This window comes from Panthera tigris, chromosome C2 (assembly GCF_018350195.1).
Source record: "Panthera tigris isolate Pti1 chromosome C2, P.tigris_Pti1_mat1.1, whole genome shotgun sequence".
Classification (NCBI taxonomy): Eukaryota; Metazoa; Chordata; class Mammalia; order Carnivora; family Felidae; genus Panthera; species Panthera tigris.
The window spans coordinates 45,496,049-45,511,959 of record NC_056668.1 but is presented as its reverse complement, the minus strand read 5'-3'; the positions used below and the strand labels follow the sequence as shown (position 1 = coordinate 45,511,959).

General features: G+C 38.9%; 1 protein-coding gene and 1 long non-coding RNA gene across 3 annotated transcripts in view; one reads left to right on the top strand and one right to left on the bottom strand.

Annotated features, from left to right (window-relative positions):
* Positions 1-15,911, bottom strand: part of CRYBG3 (crystallin beta-gamma domain containing 3) — a 130,276-nt gene that overhangs the window by 69,346 nt on the left and 45,019 nt on the right. For both annotated transcript variants that reach the window (XM_042998379.1, XM_042998380.1), the window contains exons 4-7: positions 8,150-14,375; positions 6,741-6,785; positions 6,278-6,393; positions 5,166-5,313 (exon numbers count right to left, since the gene is read on the bottom strand). In XM_042998379.1, the coding sequence (XP_042854313.1) occupies positions 5,166-5,313; positions 6,278-6,393; positions 6,741-6,785; positions 8,150-14,375 (6,535 nt within the window). The remainder of the gene's footprint in view (positions 1-5,165; positions 5,314-6,277; positions 6,394-6,740; positions 6,786-8,149; positions 14,376-15,911) is intronic.
* LOC122241935 lies at positions 11,657-15,752 on the top strand. Its single transcript, XR_006222029.1, has 2 exons — positions 11,657-11,785; positions 15,294-15,752. It is a non-coding gene; the product is annotated as an uncharacterized LOC122241935 (long non-coding RNA).

The window sequence follows — 15,911 nt, the reverse complement described above, 5'->3', positions numbered from 1 at the left end:
CATGAGGAGGAAGGGAGTTAAGTAAAAGCTGATCTCATGGGGGATATAAAAAATAAATAACAGAGAGGCACAGTACTCTCTCAGTGTGTTATCTAATTTACATTGACAAAAGTAGGAATTAGAAGTGAGGGTAAAGGAAGTCTGTTTTCCTACTTGTGGGATTCTATTTATTTTCTTTAGTACAAGTTGGTTTGAAGAAGAAAGGCATTATAAAATTTGACCCTACACTCCATCACATACTCACTGCCACCATCTCCTGTCAAACCTTCCTTTAAAATTTCCCTTACGTATATCTCTTATCTATTCCCACTGTCAAGGACTTTTATCAAGGCCAAGACATCAATTATGGGCCTATTCCACCAGTCAGGTATGAACCACATTATATACAGCTAGGCTTGTTAGAACACCGCTTTCCTCATGACACTCCTTGGCTCAAGACCCAAGCACATCAAATTTACATGTATTTGCCTTCCTACAACACGGCACCAACCCAGTGACCCAAAGGAACTCCATACAACTCTTCAGTCATACTGGTATCCATGCTAATCCCACTCTCTTTTTCATATGGTCTAAGTTTTATAAATGTTTTCCTCAAGGCAACTAAACAGGAAATTTTCTGTATTCTTACTTATGAACATCATCTAATCGTCAGGTTGTAAGTCAAAAAAGACTTCATCTTTTCTTTGGGAATGAAAACTACAATTATTTTTCCCTCCTCTGAAATTAAAGATGTGCTTCTGTCTGAACACACTAACTCAGTAATCATGAGTGCTTAATTATACAATTCAAAATTTCAGTAGCAAAATTCTCACCTAGGACATTGTGAAATTCAAGTGATTATGCTTTAATGAAAGAGGTAAATGAGTAACAGGGGTGATATTTATCAGGCTGAATAATTCTATTTTTTATTATAATTAGTTTTGCAATTTTTAACTCCAATTTTCTGATTTTTTAACCTTTCTGCAAACTGAGTTTTATTATTAATCATTCTTATCAATATGCACAAGTACATTAACACATCTTATTTTCAGAAAGCTAGTTCTGAAATGCAATAAAGAAGCATAACCTAAAATATCCTTTGAAGTATAAAAGTATTATTTGAAATTTCATTTTACTTTTTTTTGTTTTTTTTTTTTTTTGAGAGGGAGAGAGTGAGCAGGGGAAAGGGGCAGAAGGGAAGCGGGGGAGAGGGAGAGTGCCAAAAGTCTTTAAGCCTTCCTTCTCAGAAGCATAACAAAGCCATGAGGAGGCCTTCACTCAGTGTGGAGCCCAATGCAGGGCTTGATTCCATGGCCCTGGGATCGTGACCTGGGGTGAAATCAAGAATTGGATACTCAACTGACTGAGCCACCCAGGCACACCTCAAATTTCATTTCAAAAAATGGCCAGAAACGTCCACAACAGTCACCTGTCAATCTTCAAAGTTTTTGTTTGCTATTAATAATAGAGTTCTATTAACATTATTTGAAATGCTGCCCTATTAATGTTCCCCTAGGGACAGAAGGTACAGTAACAGAATACATAACTAAGTGTCTCACACAAATAAGTTTCCTCTGCATTGTGTTATACAAACAATGCTTGGGTGGTGTACTTTAAAAGGGAAAAAGCTACAAGGCACTTGAGTCCACCACAACAAAGAAGGAAACAGCATAATGGAAAAAGTGTGATGATGACTAAAAAATGGAAAATAAACAAAAAGAACGCTTACGTTCTCAACTCTCTTTGCCAGAGGACCAGGTTTTTCTCTAGTTAAATGAAAAAGATTTCAATAGTTAAGTTTCACCTTCTTTATGGGGGCTATTCTCACAGAAATAATGTCTCTTGCAAGACTTGCATAATTCTTGATGGATGGAGGCAGTAACACTAACAACTGAAGGGTACTTTCTAGTAATCTAGTGACAATGAACAGTTTACTCTTAGTAAAGTTTGTATGGCTTCCCCCCCGCCCCAACTTTTCTACTCATGATATACTTTTGATGAAATTTGCAAGCTTAGACTATTAAATCATTCTGTAGGAATGGAGACAAAACTATAGGAGAGAAATAGGGTAGGAATGGATTACAGTTAACAAAAACAATAAGAAAATCTAACTGACTCCACCTCACATAAAATACCATCAGTACCTGACCTAACATCCGATCTCTCTCTTCTCAGTAAATTAGTGAGGACAAAACCAAAGTAACTTCTGACCAAGAAAAATGTTATTCCTTTAAAAAAATATTAAATGCACAGTAAATAGTAATTTGCAATATTAATTTCTAATATTTGCAATGCTACCTCACTCCTAATTATTTCTGGGAGCAAAGATGACTTTGAGCAGAACCTACACCTGTTGATAACTGACGGTGTCCTTTGCATCTATTCATAGCGAAGTGAAGACATCATGAAGTATTATCCTTAAAGAACACAAGTTTTGACTACTCAGATTAGAGCAAATAAAAGAGAACGAAATAAGATAAAGTTAGTACTAGGCTTAAGCCTAGGTTAATCTGGAATGGTAACAATCACCATGACAATGAAGCTATCAATAGGCAAAATTTTGACAAGGTTGGAGAAAGGAAGCAGTTTGATGCCTGATTCTTATTTTGTAAAATATTTAGAACAATGCTAATGCCTTTTCCATTCGATGCTCAATAGTTTTATTTTCCTTCCTCATTGAAAGGTGCTAGTCTGTTCAAGACATGAGTGCACTAACACTGCAATTTAAAACATGACTCCAGGGGCTCCTGGGTGTCTTGGTCAGTTGAGCGTCTGACTTTGGCTCAGGTCATGGTCTCGAGGTTCGTGGGTTCACGTCCCTTGTCGGGCTCTGTGCTGACAGCTCGAAACCTAGAGTCTGCTTCAGATTCTGTGTCTCCCTCTCTCTCTGCCCCTCTTCTGCTTGCACTCTGTCTCTCTCTCTCTCAAAAATCAATAAACATTAAAAATAAAATTTAAAAAATAAATTTTTATTAATTTTATTAAATTTTATTTAAAAATAAACATTAAAAATAAAATAAAAAAAAAGGCTCCAAGCACTCCAAGCACTGGAAGAAGGAAGAAATGCAAGCATCACTTACTCTTTCTCTTAATATAATCTAAGCAAATGGTGGATGTGCAAATACACATTTATATATCCATATTCAACAGAACTGAGTTTTTTGATTTTATTGTGGTTTTGTGGTGAGAAGGCTGCTGTTTTCAACTTACCTTTTTTTCTCCACTAGGCTTGGCATGATGCCTGACATTCTCTCTCTCTCTCTCTCTCTCTCTCTCTCTCTCTCTCTCACGCACACACACACACACACACCTGAAGGTATTTAAATCTTAGAAGATTATACCTACACACTATTCATTTCAATCAATTTCTAGTGAGTTAGCTAATTAAATGAGCACTCAGATGCCACTTGCTGAGCTGACCTGCTTGCAGTTAAGGTTTTCAATGCAAACAAACACCCTCGATGCTGCAGCCGTCAATCTCCTTGTGGTACCAACATTCACATCCTTATTTAACACAAGTGGCTCTGCCAAGAACTTCCTCACATCTCCACCCGCCCACTGCTTATACTCTCTCAGGATTCCAATCAGGTGCCACCTCCTCCAGGGGAGTACCTCTTCTTTGTGCATCCTGAGGGCCCTGCAGAGCGTTCTCAATTCATATGCTTACGTGACTCAGATGTCCCTCCCCTAGACTTCCAGCAATCTCAAGCATGAGATCATATTTCACTTGTATTTCCATTTCCCGTGTTCATCACAGTATCGGATCCAAAAGCAAAACACGTATTTGTGAAGATACAGGCTTGTTTGCAGTTTTCCAGGAAGTATTAATTCACAAAATTTTTGCAGATACCCCTTTCATGGAGACTTTTTCCTGGAAGCTATGTTTCCTTCCTCCGTATGCTATTTGCAGCTATCAAGAGTTTAATAACATTGACCCAAATCACTATTATAGGATCCACCTGAATTTACATTTTTTTTTTTTAATTTTTTTTTTTTCAACGTTTTTTATTTATTTTTGGGACAGAGAGAGACAGAGCATGAACGAGGGAGGGGCAGAGAGAGAGGGAGACACAGAATCGGAAACAGGCTCCAGGCTCCGAGCCATCAGCCCAGAGCCCGACGCGGGGCTCGAACTCACGGACCGCGAGATCGTGACCTGGCTGAAGTCGGACGCTTAACCGACTGTGCCACCCAGGTGCCCCTACATTTTTAAGCATATAAACAAAATCTCCGTAACTTGAAAAAATATATATATATTCATGACTGTCATATGATTGTAATAAATCATGCACTATTTTAATGCTAAAGGAACTCTTAAGAATGCCCTGGAGAAATAAATCTGTCCTTATCTGAGATCTGTCCTAACCACTAATTCGCCTCTCCTCTACACCAACACAAAATGTTTTATTATACTGGGAGACCTTCCTCATGTGAGTATTAAATAGTATTTTCTAAACAGAAAATAAAAGAGGAACACACCTTACCTTCCTTTCTCCACCCTTCCTTCTCTGATTTCCTAAACACTCATATGCACACACTCACACACACACTCCTACACTCAAGGGTAGAGATCTATAGTAAAAAAAAAAGATATTTGGAAATTTCGGCTCGTTTGCTAAAGATGCCTGGATGATGTATTCCTACTACTATTAAAAATATATGTATGGGGGCACCTGGGTTGCCCAGTCAGTTAAGCGTCCAACTTCAGTTCAGGTCATTATCTCATGGCTCTTGAATTTGAGCTCTGCATCGGGCTCTGTACTGACAGTTCACAGCCTAGAACCTGCTTTCGATTATGTGTGTCTCTCTCTCTCTCTCTTCCCCTCCCTAGCTCGTGCTCTCTCGCTTGCTCTCTCTCTCTCCCTGTCTCTCAAAAATAAACATTAAAAAGAAAAAAATATATATATATGTATGCACATATACATACACACATACATATATGTATCATGCACCAATTCATTTTATGGGCCAGATTACAGGCAACATTTTCAATTATCACTCACTGTAACACTTTATATGCATAAATTCAAAAGATTATCATCAATATAATGAAGACTGGTAAAATTAGCACGGATATTAGCAACCGCTTTTAAACATCGCTAGACCAACGTACAGCTTTACTACTTGACAAAAGAAAATAAAAAAACAGGAAAAACAAAACAAAACAAAACAAAAGGTTGTGTCACCTTTAAGACACGTTTGATAGAACCCAATACAAAGTCTCTTGGTGGATGTTTTCTGTTCTGAAGGATCCAGTCACGATTTAACACCTTTTCTCCTTCTTCCAACACACATTTCTGACCCTGGAAATGTGGCTTCTCATATAAAATCCAGCTGAACAAATATAAAAGCATGATTGGTTATAATTAATTTTCTAAGAAATGAGGCATAAAACACATGATACTTATTATTAAGTCCACAGACTATTGTACCTACTTAACTTTCAAAACCTGAGCTATTTTCCACAATTGGTATATAAACCTATTTTTGAAACAATGACATATGCTAATTTAAGTATAGACATAGGCATAAGAATAAAAGTGCACACAACTTGGAAATATTCCCAAACATAATCTACGCCTATATTTATGTATGCATAAATGCACGTATACTTTCTAGATGGTATATAAACAAAGCTATATATTTCTATCAAAAACAATAGCTTAACAATTCCAATTCTTGAATAAAATGGGAGCACAGGTGTCCCATTTTATTGCATGAAGACAACACTATACCATACCACTTACTTCATGAGTACTGACCAGTGGGTAACTGAGACTGGACAAAGAAATTTTGGCTGCAGCATATGCAAGGGAAATGGTCCATAACAAATGAGGTTTCCCCTCATTTTTACACCACACAAAGAATCCTTCACTTCTTGACCATGTCAGCTAGACAAATGACTTCAAGTATGTGGCCTTCACATTCCTTAGCATCCCACAACTTGTGAACTCGCTTTCAAAGCTATGCTTCATTTAGCTGATGCCTTCAACTCAACTTGCCAAATCCATCCTGCTACTAATGTAGTTTCAGAATAGTATTAATTGCATATAATATATATATTAGGTCTTGCTACTTATGGCCCATTGGCTTTAAGCACTAAAAACAGCCAGTATTTTCTGGCACAGTACATAAAAAGAACTATTAAATTATAAGACACTAATTATGTTTCAAAATATTCTGTCAAAAACCAGAGGAAAGGGAATGTGACTTTAATAAAAAATACAAAAAGCATAAAGAGTAAGAAAACACACTTAGTTGGGGGGAAAATGCTACCAAATTTTAAGAGATTTCTTACCAGCCCCTTACAACTTTTATCAGTATCCCATTCGGAAAGGACCATGATGTGGCATCGGGAATATTACAGTAGATCTCCTGCTTGTATTTACTTCCATGGAGATCATAGATAACCATCTGCAATATACAGAAAGCAGGCACAAAAACTAATTGTTAAGAATGCATTTAAAATTCCAAAATGTCCTAGAATGTAGAAAATATCCTAAACATATAAAAGATGATTACTATAGATGCTAAATCTTTGAGTAAAATAATCCCCTTTAAAGTCAGTGAAAAGTATTTACTTTAAACTCCCCAAATCTGAAAGTAACCTTTTTTTTGTTTTTAAAGTAAGCTCTGTGCCCAATGTGAGGCTTGAACTCATGACCCTGAGTCGCATGCCCAACCGACTGAGCCAGCCAGGCATCCCTAACGTAACTTTACTTTTCATATTTTACCTTAGTTAATAAGAAACTTATGCTTACCTTCCCAGGTCTCGGGTTACACCTCAGAATTTGTTTGTCAACATTCTGAAAGAGTAAATGTGGAAGAAGTAAGCCTTAAGAAACATCAACAGAAAGATCTATAACTCACTTTCTTAGCAGTCACAAATCCAATTCATCACATATTTACTTAGGGACCATTATATGCAAAGTGTACCTCTAGGTACTACAAGAGATACAAGGGCAAATATAAGGGTAAATAATGTGTTGTTTGTGCCCTCAAGGAGCTTATACCTGGAAGGAAGGAGCAGATGATCACACTCATGTGACTGTTCTGTGAAGGACTAGGTTAAACTCATGGGTAAAATACAAAGAAAATGCCAACTTATGGGCATCTAGGGGAATGACACCAGCATAGAGGTGAGGTGATGGCACGGGGAGGCCCCCAAAAGGCTTGTTGGAGGAAGTGATATGGAGAAGACCTTGAAAACACAGGATTTTAATAAGGGAAAAAATGTGGCAGGTTGGGGTCAGGGAGTTGATAAAAGAATTCCATGGAGAACATATTTTCCGAGGCAAGGTGGTAGGAAACACTGGGTGTATAACCAGAGCACGTGGAGATAAGGTTGGACAAACAGGACTTGGGTGTGCTGTAATATAGTGAAGATGTTTCACTTGACTTGGTAGGTGATGGGGGATCATTAAAGAAACATTTCTTCAAATCTTATCCTTTCTTTTAAAAAGACTTTGCCTTGCAAGCTACTGGTTGGTATTCTAATATAACTATTTGCTACTGTGGCTATTCATGGTGAAGACATGGGTCTTGGGAATCGTAGAGAAAGTTCCATGATCTTGGGAATGCCAGAAAGGAAGTCCCATGTTAAGTGAATATTCTACATTAAATGTTTAAATATTTCTAAGGCAAAAAAACCCATAAAACTGAATTTCAAGACCATTAACAGCTATAATGTTTTCAGCTTTTTTTCTTTCAATTAGACTGTTTGTGGCCCTGCTTTGTATGAACAATATGAGCAAGTACTGACAGGATACTGCCAAGTGATTACTGAAAATATTTCAGAATATTATGAAATATTTTACTGAGACACATAAGCTCAATGGAATGTAACAATTTCCCCATATATAGTACCTTGAGAAATTCAGAATGCTGTCACTTAATTTCACTTGAAAACTAAATATTAGCAAAGAAGGGGGAAATAACTTGCTTCTCTTATGCCTTTTAAATTCTGCCTAAGCACTTTCATTTTCTCACTTTAACAGTCCGGCTAAAATACAGGGATTATGATACACTTCAAATAAAGAATAAAGTAACTTCTGATATATTTTTAAAACCATCTTTACACAACCTCAAATCACTGATTTTCTTCATAAGTTTTTAGGTCATTTCATGACCCAAAGCACTACTTCATTTGTTAATAATCAAAATAACTTACCTCTGTGAATGGGCTTAATCTGCCTGAGATGTCCTGAGCACGGAAATATTTTGACACTGGTTCCTGAAAAAGTCCACCAAATCTGGCTCCTTTGTCTGAGGAGTGAGTTTTGGAAGTATGCAAATACTGATGATAAGCACTCTTTAAAGAAGAATGTAGTTTAGAAGTAAGGTCAGATTTTTGTAGAAATGAAGCCTTTTCTGGCCACAGACCAACTTGCAGATCAGAGGTAGTAGGTTCATTTGACATTACGTATGAATTCTTAGAGATTCCAGTCCTTTCCTGGTCATCATCAGGATAAAACGTGATGGAAGGGTCTGGCAGCTTCAAAGTAATGGTTTCCTTCCTCCTAGGTCTCAGGCTTCCTTTATGTAATGGTTCCTCCCCCTCCTTCTCCTCCTCCTCCTCCTCCTCTGCCTCTATCCCCTGTCTGTCTTCATCAAAATTCATCTTTAAACGCTCTGATACCGACTGGAGAAGGGATAAAACAGAAGAGGGCTGGTTTGCATTCTCTCTTGATTTTGTGGAGCCATGGTGACCAGGTGAGACCTCGCTGGACAGAATGTCCTCCTGAGAGCTGTCATCCTCATAAATGGGAGACAAAGCTAAGGGATAAATTTTGTACCTTTTGGCCTCCACTGATAAGAATGATTCTGAACTATCACTATCAAATGTCTCACCTAATTTAGTGTCCTTTTCAAAATGATGGACAAGGTCAGTTCTGCTCTCAGACCTCTCGCATGTGACTACAGGCATGCTGTCAGTAGATGTATCAGGAAACAGCAGAGTGTGTGTTCTTACTTCTGGGGTAGCACACCTGTCCTCATCTTGAAGGGGTTCGTCATATAATATAGTAAAGGAAGAATTTTCTTGTTCATCCTGAGACATGAAGGCTAAATTAGATTCTTCTTTTTCATCACTATAATTATCATCTCTTATTTGGTTATCTACTGCAGTAACAGATGTTCTTTTGTCTAGCTTTCCCATGGTATCCTTGGGTCGAAAATCCGGCACTGCTAAAGCTGGGTAGCCTTCATAATCCTTGCTTAATGTAGGTGATTCATATCCCCTGAAATATGAGGCAAGTCTGTTGTCACACGCTATCAAGCCTTCCTTTCTCTCAGGGGGTCCTTTCTCTATTTCTCCAACACTCTCTCCACCAGGCTCTTGGGATGTTTTTTCGGCTTCAAATATGGGAGGCACAGCCTCTGCTTGTGTAATAGGCAATTCCAGACTTGTTCCATAGGTTTTCTTAACATTTACCACTGTAGATAATACTTTGTGTTTCCTGAGAGCCTCATCAGAATCTTCTGGAGACAGTCTTTCCATTTCTCTTGGAGAGGGCATAGACACACTCATTCCAACTGCCTCTGTATCCTCTGTCTTACATGCCCTTTCCACTTCGAAGAAGGCAGGGACTGCCTTCTTGTGTGCTTCTTTCACTTCTAACACTAAAGGTACCATTTCAGTTTTCCTAATACCCTCTCCAGCATCCTTCTGGTAAGATATTTCCAACAAAGGTCTTCCAGTCTTTTCAGTGATGCCCTCAGCATCTTTTTCGTAGACATTTACCACTTCTAACATAATGGGCATAACCTCAGTTTTGTCCAGATCAGCATCACTTAGGTAAATATTTTCCATTTCTAATGTAACAGGTATCACCTCAGTCTCTGTGATATCCTCTTCACCATCCTCTGGGTAAATATCTTCCATTTCTAACGTGGCAGGGATCACTTCAGCCTTTTCGGTAACCCCCTCAAAGTCTTTTTGGTAGACATTTTCCATTTCTGACATAACTGAGGTCATCCCGGTCTTGCCAACATCACCTTCAGCATGCTTTTGGTAAATATTTTGTAATTCTAATGCAACAGGTATCACCTCGGTCTTTGCAATATCCCCTTCAGCATCCTTTTGGTAAATATTTTCCATTTCTAATGTGGCAGGCATCACTTCAGTCTTTCCAGTAATTACCTCAGCATCTTTTTGGTAGGTATTTTTCACTTCTGAAATAATAGGCATCATGTCAGTTTTGCCAAGATTTCCTTCGATATCCCTCATTTTATAAGCTTTTTTCATTCCTAAAATGGCAGGTAATCCCTCAGTTTTTTCAATATACCTCTCAGCATCCACTTGGTGTACTTCTCCCACTTTAAAAATGTCAGCTGTTGGCTCAGTTTTTATCACATTTAATTTGGCATCCTTTTTATGTGCTCTTCCCATTTCTAACATAGGAGGGGCTGCCTCATATTTCGTAATATTCAATTCAGCATCCTTTTTCTTTGTTTTTTCCAATTCTAACATGGGAGATCTAAGCTCCATTTTTCTTATATTTACTTCCATATCTTTCTTGTGTACTTTCCCTACTTCTGACATTGTAAAGAGTGTGTTTTTATTACTCTGTCCTGGCAAGCCTTTTTCAGATATACACACAAGACTATCAGAAAAACTGTTCTTGGATGTCCCAGGTACATGGATGTCATCATTTGCAAATGGAGGCCATTTGAAATTTAATACAAGAGTTCTTGTATCCTCTGTCCCTGTTTTGTGATTATCCATACACGCTATTTCCACTTTATCTTTAGAGTCCTCTTTGAAAAATAAATGTGTTTTTACCTTATCATCTAACCCTTTATGGGGTGTATCTTCAGCTAGTAAAACAGCATCTGATTCCCACAAATTTATCCTATCAGCCTGTCTAGCTCTACTTCCAGAAAGTGGGGATTCTTGGTAGAGAACAATTTCTCTTCCTTTAATTGACTCTACGTCCTTAACTAAGTTACTTACAGAGAAGAACCTACCTAATATTTTATTTTCATTAATTTCACATGTGCTTTGATTTACTGCCTGTTCAGACACCAAGAAATCCCTTAATGTATCATGTGGCTTAACACTATCACTGTTGAGAATTTGTGAAGTATTAGCCTGAAGTTCAGAATCCCAGGTATCTTCAGTATCTTCAAAAGCATCATTTGCCAAATTTTCTTGGGCTGAATAAATAATCTCATTGACTAATTCCCTAGCTTGATCTTCTAACAAACAAGATAAATTCATTCTATCAGAATCAAAAAGGAGACTCTTCTCACCAGCTGTAAGTGAAACACAGACCTTTTCTTCCTCTGGGACATCTGACCTGTTTTCCATGCCCTGCTCTTCCAAATGCTCTGTTAGCTGGATCCCTGCCAGTGTCACTTCTGAGGAGTTTTTCTCAGGAACATCTTCTTTCAGAGTACCTGAATTCATTATGCCATCTATGGCTATATGCTCTTGGCAGGTATCAACTATGTGTGTGGATTTTAATTCTTCCCTGACAGAAACAAAAATTTCACCGATCAATGTATCAGCCTTTTTAACTAAACCACTTTTGAGGTCCAAAAGTTGGTCATGGACTCTTCTCCTTGCTTCCGTGTGCTCAGCAGAGGCTTCAGAACACTGCTGGCTTGAGCTGTTAACTGACGTCGGAGCCCCAGCAACTGCTCCAGTCTCTGCTTCCATGGGATTGTCAAATTGGGCAGCAGTTGGGAAATCGAGAGACACCTTCCCAGCAGGAGCCCCAAAATGTTCTTGAAAAGGGGTCACTTCTGCCCCTGTTGGGACAGATGTTTCAAATTCCAAATAAGGGCTATTAGGGCGCAGCAGGTTAGTTAAAGAGGCACCTTCATGTGTGGCATCTATGGTAACTTTTACAGAACTGGAATTATTTTGGTGACTATGTGAACTTAAAACCATGCTAACTTCTTCAGAGCTACCAGAGGAAGACACACTATCAATACTACCACTTAGGGAATGACTATTCTCTTTTTTTCTGTGAGATAAGGCTTTCTTTTCTGATTTCAGCACAGGAACATTGTGAAAGTGTGAGTTCTCAGATACAAAAGCATTTTTCCCCAAACTTTTATCAGATTCCAGAAAAGGTGAATTTACTTGTGTGCTGTCAGCTTCTTGGAATTGTGGGGAAGCACTAGTTGAGTTGAATTTTGCCATTTCTGAGAAACCAGAAATCTTTCTAGTCCCAAAAATATGTGAAGGTTGATGAATCACATAGGTATTGGCCTCATAATTCTGTGCCATTTGCCTAGTAGCTTTTTCGTCATGAACGGGAGGTAAAATCTCAGATATATTACCTTTGGGAAAAGCAGGAGGATAAACTAAAGCTTTTGCCTCTGTTTCCAGAAAACCTTGATATTTGGAGGCAGGAAGAGATACCTCAGTCTGACAATTCTCTTTAATCTCCTCACAATCCATTGATTGAAAACTTTTGTCCTGTTCAGCCTCTAGGGAAGTTAATTCTGATAAAATAAGCTTTCCTGGCACATCTGTAACTTCAAATGGAGAAGAAATCTTATCCTGAGAAATATCTCTAGGCTCTGTTTGGGAAACAGTGATCTTGGAGATGGCTACAGTTTCTTCTCTTACAGAATGCAACTCAACAGGAACACCGTTCTGACCGTCAACTTCCACCTTTGATAAAATTTTCGCAATGTCAGGTTTGGTTTCCAAGGAAAGAGAACCAGACTTCTCTGTAGTGCTCTTACTTGCTCTAGCATTTGAACACATCAATTCTGCTTTAGCAGGGCCTTGAGGTGAAATGGAACTGTTGTCCTCAGAGAGGCTTTCACACTCCAATCTCGAGTCAACTCCAACCTGGCATTTTTCACCTTTCGGAAGAACTTCCTTGGATTCAAGAGTTGCAGATCCACGCTCCAGATGAAGACAAGCAGGAGTACCCTTCCCATTTACTGCCTCAACACGATTTGCCACATTTTCTTCTTGACATTTACCAGGCGGACTGGAAATACCAACAATGCTGACATCCCCAGTTTCAGTGAGCACAGAACACTCATCCTTTGTAACAGGAGTATCTAACTTGCTCAGCATACCAACCCTGGAAACAAACGTAGGAGATGAAATACTGAAATCTGACTTTGTACTGTCAAGGATAAGAGGTGTTCTGACATCAGGTGATACTTTGGTTTGTTGAAGACTCTCAGAGTCAAGATGAGATTCTGAAATGTGATTTCTGTTAGGTTCAAAATTCAGCTTAGGGGATATTCTGTTTTCTAAGCACGCTACAACTGCTGATTGGCTGATGTGTTCTCCGGAGGCAGGGCTGTTTTGATTTATTCTAACCACATGAGGCATTTTGCCATGTGGCCTAAAACTGGACCTTTTGGATTCCGTTACAAACAGCTGGTCAATATCTTTGGGTAGTGGCTTAATTCTACCTTCTGGAGCTTTTACGTGACTTGAAGTTGGGGGTTCACTAACCAAGGTGCTTTCTGTTTCTTGTCTGATTTTTGTAGCAGCCAAATTTTTTTGTGAGTCTTGGGAAGACAGTCTATTTCCTTCATTTACAGGTTCTGTGTCTGTCACAGCATGTCTCTGAAGAGCCGTGGTGCTGATATGACCGGCAGCCTGCTTGGCTGAGTTATCAACAGCTTGCTTGTCAGAACACTTACTCTCTGGCAACTGCAGATCTTCATGCATAATTGACTTATTTGGACTCAGCAAATCTGCACTGCCCTGTTTGGTAGTGTCACTCCCATCAGGTTTACTAGAAGAGTAGTCAGAAACAGCAGGGCTCTCATGCCCAACACGTGCTTCTCTTTGCACCCATGTCCCATCACTCATCACTGAGCTGTCTTCCTTTATTGTAGTTTCCGCTGTAGTTATTCCCTGAAAATCTGGACTGCAAGGAACTCTGCTACTGTTACTTCCTGTAAACAATGCTGAGCATACCAAATTTCTGTCAGTCTGAGAAACTGGTGCACAACTTAAATGGTGTCGTGAGTCAGATTCACTGGCAGTGGAGCTGGAGTTAGTCACAGAAGAAGGGGATGACCTACTTCTCACAGGTCCCCCAGGATCATTTTTATTTAAAACATTCGTAGAAGCAGCAGTATTGGGCAATTCTAAATGGTTTGTCAGATGGCTTTCTGTGTTAACATTTATTTTGCTACAATCAGAGTCTTCTAACAGGCCTTCGAGCAAATGTCCTTTCACAGATATGTCTGTACTAGCTGATGACAACGACGACACCATCCTAGCCTCAATGTCACTTCCAGGGCCAATATGGATGCTTGTACTAGAGTCAGAACTTTCATTTTCTCTGTCCAAGGGATTCACAGTTTCCAATGCATTCTGGTGCTTCAAATATTTCCTAATTTGTCTGGGGCCTCGATATGTTGCATATGTTACGGAAGGCCTCTCTGGATTACTATCCAGTTGTCTGTAAAAAGAAAGAGCCCAATAGTATCATGAAATATAGTTAGTAACACTTAACAGTAATCCTAGAAGTTATGATAAAGTATATCTTTCAAATACTCCTACTCCTAGTAAGTATTCAACTGGAGAAGGAAATCCTAAAATGTTTTAGGTAAACCTGTCTTTACTAAAAATAATGAAGATTTGACAAGGAACACATGAACATCAAGGCACATGAATGTTTGAGCTCCTTACAACCATTCCTTTTTAAAGATTTTTTTTTCCAACATTTCTATTCATTTTTGAAAGACAGAGACAGAGTGTGAGCCGGGGAAAAGCACAGAGAGAAGGAGACACAGAATTGGAAGCAGGCTCCAGGCTCTGAGCTGTCAGCACAGAGCTCAAACTCACGAACCGTGAGGTCATGACCTGAGCCGAAGTCAGACGCTTAACGGACTGAGAAAGCCAGGTGCTCCAAAACCATTCCCTCTTACCTGATTACCTACATCTCTCTCACAGTAGTTACCAGACAGAAAGTGGGCTGACAAGTCCAAGGCTTGGGTTTTAGTTACAATCTCAAAGAGTGTTTGACTGGAAGGAACCACACTGCCTTATGTGCCTCATACTGGCACAAGTTCATGGATATGTCACTGATTTGTCCACCATATTAGAGCACCACAGTAAGCTTCTCTTCCTTTACTCTTGGATGTAAATTTGAACGGCAACTTCAAGCACATAGGGGGAGAACTCTTAAAGGAAAACAACTGGTAAGATGTCTAACTCACATCAAGCACTCAGCATGTATTTGTTAACTCAATGACAGAATTGCCTTAAAAATGCTCTTATGTTAAGTTCTTCAAATATTCAATTTCTGTAGCATAAAACTGCTTGGGTAAATGTAATCAAAAGAGACTTCTAGTAAAAGTTCTCTACTTCTTCTCAGCCCCAGCATAAAGTTCCAGAGACTCTCAGCATCCAACTTCCTTTGAAGAATCTTTCGCTGGGAGTTCTCATGCTATCTGATACTGCTTAATAGCCCTGGACACACACCATTCTCTTCCCTTAAATCCCAGCCCCAGAGAGAAACTCCAATGTCTTCTGAGACTAAGTTCACAAGTCATCTCCAGAACAAACAGATCCCAGCGCCCCTTTCCTGCTGACATGGGCAGTTAGCCTCTGATCTGTGGGTGCGAAGAACCTTGAGCGCAGCATTTGCCATATCAGATTATAAAGATCTAGGCACTTAATGCATTTTACCCACTTGCCTTGTGGCTATTTGAAGGAAGGCACTGTGTCTTAACCATTTTTACATTTTTAAATGCCCCCCACAAAATTTGGCAAATGATATATATTTACAACCTTTGGGCAATGAATGACTAAAATAAAGCAATGATAGTAAGTGCTTAGTGTGTGATTTATTCCAGACTGCCTTCACTATTATCGATTATATAAAAGTGTTTTAAATTCTGAACTCTAGGCTCATTTTAGGATCCTAACACTAAAAATGTATGGCAGAAATATTTGATGTTCTATTTTTTTTTCAGATTAAACATATAATTAA